The sequence below is a fragment of the Athalia rosae genome, chromosome 2 (genome assembly GCF_917208135.1).
Source record: "Athalia rosae chromosome 2, iyAthRosa1.1, whole genome shotgun sequence".
In the NCBI taxonomy this organism is placed as follows: Eukaryota; Metazoa; Arthropoda; class Insecta; order Hymenoptera; family Athaliidae; genus Athalia; species Athalia rosae.
In genome coordinates, this window is record NC_064027.1 from 13721921 (window position 1) to 13732722 (window position 10802).

The following is a 10802-nucleotide window of genomic DNA, read 5'->3' on the forward strand; positions in this document are numbered from 1 at the left end:
CAAAGCACTTGACGAACAAAAATTAGATAAATATAATCGCAATAAGTGTGCAGCAATTACGAGCAAAACGCCCCAAAGCTGTCAAGGATTTCTTTTGATCTGCCTTTGCCCATCAAGTTGTCAGGTATAAAAAAGACTATGATCGAGAATCTCTGGCAAAAAATTTAAAACAAAATTTGATCACATTGCAACGAACAACATTTTTTCTACTTATTTTTAACCATGAGGTGGATCTACTTTACGCACAGGGTACAGTAACATCGTGTTTTTGGGGCAAGCAAACGCATATAACACGATGAATGTGATTGAAATGGTTGTATCAATTATTATTTATTCCATTATTGTAGTTAAATAATATCACACAGTGAGTAGGAGGCTTCGTAATACCAACGGAATTGTAATCAATTGATTAAATAATTTCTTCTCATTCATCAGCATCTGACACTATCTAATGATGAACATAATGATAATAATAATAATAATATTGATAGAAATGAAAGTAGAAATAAAAATATTGTTAATATCATTACTAATAATAATGTAATCATACGTATGTACTACGAGAGTAAACTGCTCATAATTTCTATAGTGTTTTCACGCTATTACTATACATATATATTTACCGATTACAATTCATATAATTTCATCTCCGTGAAAAACGACAACGATCTAGGTGTATAAATAGCCTTAAAAAGATTACAGACCTATAACTCTGCATCGTGTTTCCATATTACAATTATTATACACGTGTGAAAATCATGCAGAATACTTCTCGTATCAATTATTAAGGCTTAGTGTCCAACTGAACATCAGAAAGAGTACCAAGTCTAGATATTGTTATCACGGCAGTGATTTTGCGCTAGCGATGAAAATTTTAATGTTACTTACTTTATCTATGCATACGTAGTATGTATGTGCGGTAGATTATTGAAAGAGACATACGTAAAAAACTTTCTTTCAAGTATAATTGAGTTACATATATGAAAACTGAAAACAGCTATCGGACAACTCAATAACATTTAATGGATTTTGTCAATTTTGTCAATTATCTTGTCTCCCCCATTAATCTTCCTTAATTAGCAACAATATACAAATAAAACTATTGTAAGTTGATAGCAAGGTATGTTATACTAAATGCAAAATATTATAATCAATTTTACGTTTATTTTTTAACATTACTAATCCTCTTTCTTACTTGTTTGTTTTTTTTTCAACACGTTGAGACGACATGCCTACGGGTTTGTATACATATAGAAACCGGCCCTAGATGCCGAAAATAAGAATGTACGTTAAATCTTGGGGCGGAGAAAAAAATCAGAAAAAAAAACTTCACAACTTAATTACGCCATCCTCTATATTTATAATTATATGTGTATTCAAATCATTAATTTGTTTCAAAAGCATTCACACCAAAAATTTGCAAATGTAGGTGAAATACATACAAGTGCTTTTATGTCACAGTGTTGCAATTTAAGAACATCGATATAAGACTGCTTCTCATGGTGATCAAATCTAGACATTGTTATAAACCACACCCCTGGTTTGTCCTTTGTGGTAAATAAGCTCACCCACGGTTCAACCGTGATTAGGAAAGAAAAAAAAAATCACCAACCCAAGACTGTCCGATAATGGACATACTTTGCATTTGTATCGTTCTGTTAATATACAGAAAATATTCTAGTTTCTTTCATTCCTATTATCAAAAACATTCCACTTACCAGTATAGAATAAAACGCGATTATTGTTTTAGCTATTTTTTTTATGTAAGACGGTCTAGCGTAATGTACAAGTCGGTTTACAATTATTGTATATGAAATAACTACAGTTACGTTAAATTTGACTTTTCATCTCTATTATCAAAAACATTTCACTTACCAGAATAGAATAGAACGCGATTATTCGTTTAGCTTTTTTTTATGTAAGACTGTTTAGCGTAATGTACAAATCGGTTTACAATTGTTGTATATGAAGTAACTACAGTTACGTCAAATTTGACTATAGGTATATTGTATGTATAATATGCTTGTATATATATAATCAAACAGAAAAGAATTGTTAAACTTATACATTTCATTGTGCCGCAGTATGAGACAGTTTCACGTGACTAGAGAATGTTTTTTAACGTTTGGCACAAACTCAAGACTGTACTACCTTAATGAGCATACTTTCGCTATTCAAATGTGCTAAAAAATTAATTAAGAAAATGCTTTGAGCCCCAAACGGAATTAACAGACTTACGAGCGCTTCTGAGACACGTGAAACTGTTTTATCAGTACAATATTAGAGCACAACACGTATGTGTATACACTTCGCACGGATCAACAGTAATATGACAATTATTGGAAAAATCATTGGAAAGAAAATACCGATGAATACAGCCTTTAATAATTCGATGCTCATTTTTCAGCCCCTGCTACTGAGAAGAATACCTTTTGCCATTTATATTTTAGGCGTCTGATAGATAACGTCGGTTAGACCGTAATTTGTGATTAAAAATAATAATTTTTTTATTCGGTATTTTTCTCATTCAACGATTGATCTTAATCGAGTATTGATGCAACTGGTTCATGATGCAAATATACGGTTCATCTTCACTTTAGGTGAGATGCCTTTGGTTAGCGATGGTGTTGTAATGTATTAGTTATTCGGGTATGTATGTGTATGTATATGTATGTTCACCTAAATGGCAAAGCAAATAAAGTATACTTTCACGAAGTCATGAATTCATTAAAGACCTAATTTCATATTGATCTCGTAGAAATATGTACGGTAAAAAATATTTCCAATTCTTAGTGTGGAATTATTCACAATTTAGTACGATACTCACTGAATGTTTGTATGTTCAATTATTATCAATGTGTGTGCCTAATCATTCTCTGTATCGTGTCATTTCATTACAGTTATACGCAAGTCAATGATATCTCTAATAATGGTAATGACGATAATAATAAAATCGGTCCATTAGGACCTAATTTTTCAGTAAGAACGCAGAACTGTTTCCTTTATTCACTCTCAGCCTTAAAATTGCAGCAACTTGTTATCATTATAATTTTGTTTCTTTTTTTTGTTTAGTGGTTTCCAACAGTCTCCAGTTAATCAGCTGTCAATCCATGTCCACGCCAGATCCCTCTTTGTAGACAACAGTCCCTGACATAAAATCAATTCTAAATGTTAAGAATGATCCATGTACAATATAAATCTAAACGACCAATTATCGAATATCTACACGCTTGAAATTGTAAATCAAAATTAGAGCCACCCATTAGTTAATTACTAATTTTTATACCACGAGCTAGACTAATTCCAATTTACAGGTATTCAGTATCAGTAATAACAAAATTACTTCAATGATCGTTGAATATTATTCATAATACCTACCAACACTTATCGACTATAAGTTCGTGAAAATGATCAGGAACCCAACTCTTTCAGGGGATTAATTTATGCCGGTCTGTAATAGATGTAGATGTAAGATAAATATCTCTCTGAAGAATAGAATATCTAGAGGCTTTGTCTCGCGAAGACGATTTTCACATGGAACTGTGATGTGATAACAATATCTCATACATATATTACACGTATGTAAAACCCCAAGTTGTCCACAACAAATCCCCCCTAATCAGGTCCACGAACTTTTAATTAGCATCAAACGTGAGGCATGCCATGAAATTTAGGTAAGAAATCAAATAAATAAGGCCATAGGAAAAAATATATTTCCAAGCATTATCATGGTGTGCACCGAATTGAAGAGTTCTGATGCATGGACTTTCACACAGTATGTGCTAAGTTAGATATAATTCTTTAACCTAAAGGGCAAAGATGATGGAGTTTCAAATTATTTTGGCCGCATCTTTGCTTTGCATAATGATAATAATACGTTACTTCATAACATTCTCTTATACACTATTTTTGCAACATTCGCACAATTTATGTCAGACTAAAATGTCGTTCTTCCCCTATCTATTTCACAAATAACTGTATTTTTATGAGCTATTTCTGGTGAATAAGTTTTTCATAATCACAATTGATCGCATAGTTTTGCATAACGTGACATTCAAATTTGTAATCACAACACAGAACTGTGTGGCTGTTGAACTGCTGATTTTGGAAGTCCAATGTTACCTATTAAGATAGTTATTCCCTACCTTCATATCCGTACTATAAATTGACATATGGGTGGTGGTAAATAAGAACATCATATATGGAGTACTATTCCATGTTTTTGTTATAATATAGGCAATTGGAATGGTACACAGATACCATATATCAGAAATAAAGGGGGCCCTTGCAAAGGAAATAACCAAGGACAATTCATTAGAAAAATTGGCGATAGTATCACCAAGTGCTAAGAAATTACACAATAAAAGTCGTTCATTTAATTAATACCAGGGATTATAAACTTTAGATACTGACTGTAACGGGATATCTTGTTATTCGAAGTGATATTTGTTATTTCTAATGATAACTTACAAAATCAAGGCAACGATTTATTCAAGAATAATCGAACAAATATTTTGTGCATATTGTGCAATAAAAATATATGTTCAAGTGTCTGCAAGAGTTTCTCACGTTGCCTCATTAATCATTGTTAATAGGGTTGGGTTATTTGATCAAATACACGAGTGACATTCGCACAGGGTGTAGTTGATAAAAATAAAGAGTGTTAATCCAACAGGAGACGAAACCATGCTACAGTATAAATAATAAATATTGTATAATTACAATTCTCACGACTGATATGACTCATTTTCTAGATACTGAATTCATATACTAGAAATAAGTTTTCAGCATTTGACAAGAGATATCAAAATTTCGGTCTCCCGTTATCTGTGTGAAAGTGTCATTTACTATGGGACAGGATGTCTTGGAACTCGTGCAATCACAGGAAAATTGAATAAAGTATTACGAATATTCGATTTCAAGGCAATATCATAATAAAACTTATGTAAGACTAGTATTTTGAATTACTGAAATTAGAAGTTGAATGTATATCCAAAATCTTCATTTCATAAGAGTGTTGGACTGGCTGTTGGATAATAACCTCAGACAGAAATTTGGGAAAAATTTTCAATAATTTGAATACGCCATCCTGTTCACTACACGTATATAATATTCAACATGAACAGTAAAGAAAAATTTATTCAAATGATTTGGATCTAGTTATGATTTGAAGTCAAGGCCTATCATCAATTTGATTTACATCTTATAATAATAAATATCCTTATGTATCGCACGACCTACAAAACATACTGTGATATTGTGTTCAGTATAACGCCGAAGTTTGTCTGGGTGCACTTACAGCATTCGAACAATTAACGACGATTCTGATAGTTGTGATTGCCTGGCTGCCGCATGCCACCCCCTCGGCCACCGTCTCCTCCACGTGTGAAACTTCCACGTCCACCTCGTGTACCTGGTTGTCCGCTACCTCTCATCACGCCACCCGGACCTCCTGTGCAACATTGCATACCATATTTTTGTACACGATTTTGTACAGGGTTCACATTTTTGATATAGCATTGATTGTATCTACTAATTTCGGAGTGAGCTTGAGTGATGAATATACCTCAAAATATAAATCAAGCAATAATTACCTGACCCACGTTGCTGTTGACCTCCCATAGGACGTACTGAACCGTCTCCAGTTGATGTCCTACCCCCACCTCCTTCCATTGACATTCGTGGTCTGACTTTCTTCTCTTCAATGTTTAACTTCGTACGATTTTCATCGGGGAAGTGGATTGGCTATAAAATACGTATCTATGTTGGGGAATATCCATAAACCACGTAACGCGTTTTCTGTACTTTTCTCAATCGCTCCTTCTACCATGCGACACCGTGTAGATTCTTAGTTACACCCCCGTTCCAATTGTTTTGTGATACGTAAATTTTTAAGTCAACAAAATGTGTAAAATAACAGAATAATGAAAGATAAATAGCAGTAGATTGAGATTTACCACATTAATTTGAAATTCTTAATATGATTTTCTGAAGTAACTATTTACAGAACAAAGCAGGTATGAAATAAAACCGAGATGCATCTCACCAAGCTGTGGAGGACGTTTGCAACGGATTGATGATCCTCAAATGTGATAAATCCATAGTTAGGTACTCTGTTGGCATTGGATGCTCCGTGAGGTGCCTTTCCTCTTTCATTTTGTTTACTGTGAACACGTAGATCAGCAACTGGACCGTATTGTTCAAATAGCTGTCGCAGTTGATCTTCTGATGCATCCAATGGCAAATTACCCAAAAATAATTGGAGTGAATCACTGTATTGAACTTGACGACCACCACGACGATCACCATCTGATAAAGAAACATTGTTCATTAGATCTAGTCTGTTTCGAATATCAAGGTAATAGATTTTTAATTTCTCAGTGCGGTGTTTGCCAAGCTTCCAATAACTCTGAACTATAATTTGTATGTTTAATCACCCCAGCCATTGTCATCGGAAGGGAAGGGAGAGCGGGGGGGTCCCCTGCCCATACCTCGTTGAACTGGCCCTCCTCGCGGTGCTCGTTGCTGTTGTTGCTGGTTTCCTCCTATTCCTCTGTGTACCTGTTGCTGTGTAGAACCAACGGTCGAAGGAGTGGAGAGAATAGGTCCAGAATTTGTTGCTGTTACAGGTACACGTGCTTCGAGACGTTGATGCGTGATAGGTGGCTGAAACAAGATATTGGATACTTAAAGTATATTATTAGCACAGATTAAGAATCCCTGCAACGGTTGCGACACAGTTAACAGTCAATGTTTTCTCATAATGCAATGACTTACAGGTGAAATAGAAGGCTTTGGTGCTTGGGGGCTGGTTGATCCGGTTGCAGTAGCAAAAGATTTTACCGAAGTCGCATAGGTTTTAGGACCACTGTTATTGGTGCTTGTAATCGGCACTGAAACTTCTGGTTGTGACTCCGAAATAGAATGCTGTTCCAGTTCTACCTCCGGCTGTTCTTGAGCTTCCTCATTTGGAATTTGAATTTCCTCTTCCACCTGTTGTTGCTGCTGCTGCTGCGGTTGCTGTTGTTGCTGTTGTTGCTGCTGCTGCTGCTGCTGCTGTTGTTGTTGCTGTTGTTGTTGCTGTTGTTGTTCAGGAACCACTTCTGGTTCTGGTTCCTGAACAAATTGTTCCTGAGTGGTGGGTTCAGAAATGTACGTGTGGACATGTTGTTGATTGATCAGTGGAGTTTCATCATGAACAGAACCATTAATTGCCACTGGTTGCATGACCGGATGCCCCTAAGCATTATTGAACAAATTCGTTTTATTTTTACAATGAATAATGAAAAAATATCCAATGACGAAACTAATACGAAATTCAATATCTACAATTTTGTCTTTCATGTGGTAATACTATGAATACGAAATTTGTTTGCTTTCCAATCTATCAAACTGGGAGTCTTTCATTCACAGCACTAGCAGGAATTTGATTTTTCATACATGCTCAAATTTTTTGTCAAATATAACTCACTGGTTGTTGGGGCTGTGGCGCATAATAGACATGTTGTTGCTGTTGTAGTTGTGGCTGTTGACTTGGAATGAGAGAAGGTGGTATTTGTTGCTCTGGAGGCGCAGTTGCAGAAGATAATTGATGACCTTGATTGGATTGCTCATCTTCCTCTGGTTCCGAACGCACTCCTTCTTCAGGTTCTCGCTCACAGACACCTTCACCTATACCTCCATCACCTCCCTCGACATCTCCTTCTTCTTCATCGGGAAAGCCAAGGTCTTGATAGCGGAAAATATCGTTATGAACATAGTATTTCTTCGGTGCTTGCGCTGCCAAAACAAACGTCTGTGTGAAGCGTCGCATCGGCTGACCTGCATTGGACAATTCTCCCGTCACCTGTTATAAAACAATACATACAGAGATTATATGTAAATACGTACATCACACATTCTGTTTATTGTAGTTTATCATTCTATTGATTATCAAAGCAATTCTGAAGTGGAAAGAGCTTTATATTCTTTACCTGCACAACAACACCATTGCCAAGCGTTGCCTGTGAGTCGACTTGACTGATCTTGGCATGACAGTCGCGAAAGTTCAATTGTTGTATTTTTTGATGAATTTGCTTCTGGCCAATTGCTGGATTTGTTTCTCTGTTTGGAGCATCCAATCCACCGTGGACAAATGACGAGTGATTATTGTAAAACCTGATTACCAAACAAAAAAATACAATAAAATTTGTAAATAGCATTCAATCAAGTAGTACCTCAATGAAGCAAAATGTGTCCACTAAGAACACACCATATTATGTTGTAGAAGTACACAAGATAATCGGAAAAAATGGTAGTACCTATGCAAATGGGAAGGTGCCTTGTTGAGCAAGGTATAGTATTGTCGGACAAACTCGCGGCCGACAGACTGGGGCGAGGGGGATGCCTCCATGACCATTTCCTGTCCCACTCCTTGAAGGTATCTTCCGTTTTTAAACCGCTATTTATTTAGTTTGATGTAATGATGAAGCGTCGATCAAGGTTACAAAGGCAGTAGCTTGTTCGGCTTACGTGACTTTAGCAATGATTGAAATGTCTTATAAATATTAAGGCAGTTTTCTGAAACATAAATAGCAGTTCAAAATCAGTTCCCAGAACATACGCTTGTGGTTTGGCATGATCAGAAATTCCTATATGAATGTAAGAAACTTTGAAAATGAAAAATGGTAGCATAATAGCAGCATTTACAAACAAAATAGTTTCCTTTCCTAAAATCAGTGACTCGCTGCAATACATTCAGAGCAATTAACAGTGCTTGCAAAATCAGTATGTAATCTGTATTCTCTAATATATTTTCCAGAAAATAATCAACACGCAGAGTTGGAATATTTGTACAATTGGTAATTGCAATCAACAATATGTAGCTGTGAACAGCTACTTTCATTTAAATGTGTACACACATCAAATAATGTATTTGCGAATTAATCATAAATATAAAAAAAACTAATTGAACGTATCATTTTTGGAGCAAGATGTAACTTGCAGTGCAGCAGCACTGTCACTATCGTGCATTAAGTTATAATTAGCAATACCAAACAATTTCAATTTCAAGTCTTGTGATTAGAGTTATTCAAGTTTCATGATACTTGAAATTTAGATTCAGATTGACATTTGATTTCATATCAGCTGAATTTGTAATTTAGCAATCATTAAAAAATATCCTCAGGACTATGTCAAAAAAATAAATTTTATACAAGTTCCGAAGCTTGATCGACTAAATTAGAGATGTGTGATGCGCAAAAATAGAGTAATGTAGCACGGTTTTTATAAAAGGCATAATCAGTAACAGTTGGATAGCGAAACTATGACCCGAGTAGTGGAAACCTTTCTTGTAACCAATAGTCCAAGACTATCGCACCGCCAAATTACATTTGGCGGGTTCGATTGTTCGATAGGTTGACCTCAAGGCCACAATTATTTGTAACTCAGAATAATTAATTTTGAAACAACCCAACACAGAGGATTGGATTTTTTTTAAATTAATCAAATCAAATAAATATCAAGAACTAGGCCACTTTGGGTAGTGCTTATGAGAAATATACTAATTTCATTGAGCTCAGTTGAAATTTTGGGTAAAGTCAAAATTGCCCGTTCAAATTAGGTGGACAGTGGGCCTTCAACCTGGCAGAAATAATTGGCAAACAACTTTACTGAGCGGAAGAACAAAAGCAGCGTCGTCGTCGTCGTAAGAACTGTGTTCTACGGGAGGGCATGGCGAATTAATCGACGGACCTTTAGAAAAGTCCAGAATACTGGAAGAAATAAGCACGTGCTCTTTGTCCGAATTTCGTCCAAGACTAAAAACTGAGCATGTAAGGTTAACCGTAAATCGCAACGCTGAAGCTGGTTCAAACTTAACAAAGCCGGCATGTGTGGCTATGGCATGCGAAACCACGCCGAAAATGACTCTGTGCAAGGTCTCAAGATTCCGGGAGGTTCTATCAGAAATATACCTAGATTACTAGACTTGTTAAATGCTCACCTTTAAAGATGCATGCGCGTCGAGTTACACTTAAGTTATACAGTAGTGTTAACTGGAAAAACTTTCGAGAAACAAGGTTTAGTATGAATAATAACAGTTCACAATAATGTTAATTATAAAAACAGTTCAGTGTGGGGCCCTCAGAGTACGGTGGTGTCAGCACATGCACTGCATACGCACGCGCGATCCACGGATGAGACAGAAGGCACTCACAATTTTGGTATCGGCTTCGAGACTAACTTTGTTCTCAGTAAAGTGAACCCCGTTTATCGCAGCCCGGGAGGATCGAATGGTATGATTGGCTCGACAATAAATATGGCTGCGAAACTCGCATACAAATATGACCCTGTGATCGACTGCTGCTCTGCAATAACCCGGCAAAAGAGCAAGGAGTGGTCCACGTCTCTAGCGATGCTTTTTCATTACTATCCTTTCATGATTGACATAGTATAGGTATAGATAAGATTTTGAGAATCATACCAAAAATGTCTTAAAGGTCTGCAAACATCACCAATCTTCAGTTAACGAAGACGTTCATTTTAAAATGTTGAACCACAAGCATAAAAATACGTTCATTGCAGAGTGGTCATCTGAAGATAAAAGTGTTGATTTATTGGTATAACTTTGACCAGCACGCTCAATTACTTTGGCAATTTCGCACCACCATTATCATGTACAAGTTTTTCAGCAGGAACAGCACATTTCAAATATAACGTGATTAACGAATTCAAACTCTATTGTGACCTTATCAAGAGATAACTTTGATGAGAACGTTTTTTCTACACTTGCCCTTCCGTCCATATCAGATTTCTAACCAGAG

General features: G+C 35.9%; 1 protein-coding gene across 4 annotated transcripts; it reads right to left on the reverse strand.

Annotated features, from left to right (window-relative positions):
* Positions 1–300: 300 nt before the first annotated feature.
* LOC105684846 (ras GTPase-activating protein-binding protein 2) lies at positions 301–10154 on the reverse strand. Of its 4 annotated transcripts, none has more exons than XM_048650430.1 (10): positions 9983–10154; positions 8301–8559; positions 7974–8157; positions 7472–7846; positions 6778–7131; positions 6438–6666; positions 6047–6309; positions 5595–5745; positions 5300–5452; positions 301–3147 (listed from the first exon to the last, which is right to left on the reverse strand). In XM_048650430.1, the coding sequence occupies exons 2-9, from the start codon at positions 8396–8398 to the stop codon at positions 5313–5315; spliced, it is 1794 nt and encodes a 597-aa protein (XP_048506387.1). In that variant the 5' UTR covers positions 8399–8559; positions 9983–10154; the 3' UTR covers positions 301–3147; positions 5300–5312. The 4 variants fall into 4 exon arrangements, with proteins under 4 accessions (XP_048506387.1, XP_012253943.2, XP_012253940.2 ...); XM_012398520.3 differs by having other exon boundaries at positions 6492–6666; positions 6778–7239; XM_012398517.3 differs by having other exon boundaries at positions 6778–7239.
* Between the last annotated feature and the right edge of the window lie 648 nt (positions 10155–10802).

Bases quoted from the DNA above. Each gene is read 5' to 3' on its own strand.
- LOC105684846 (XM_012398517.3), bottom strand. From the start codon at position 8,398: ATGGTCATGGAGGCATCCCCCTCGCCCCAGTCTGTCGGCCGCGAGTTT. The intron at 7,847-7,973 runs GTAAAGAATATA...GTTTTATAACAG, and splicing joins GCAATGGTGTTGTTGTGCAG to GTGACGGGAGAATTGTCCAA. The intron at 5,746-6,046 runs GTGAGATGCATC...CGTATTTTATAG, and splicing joins CAAACGTCCTCCACAGCTTG to CCAATCCACTTCCCCGATGA.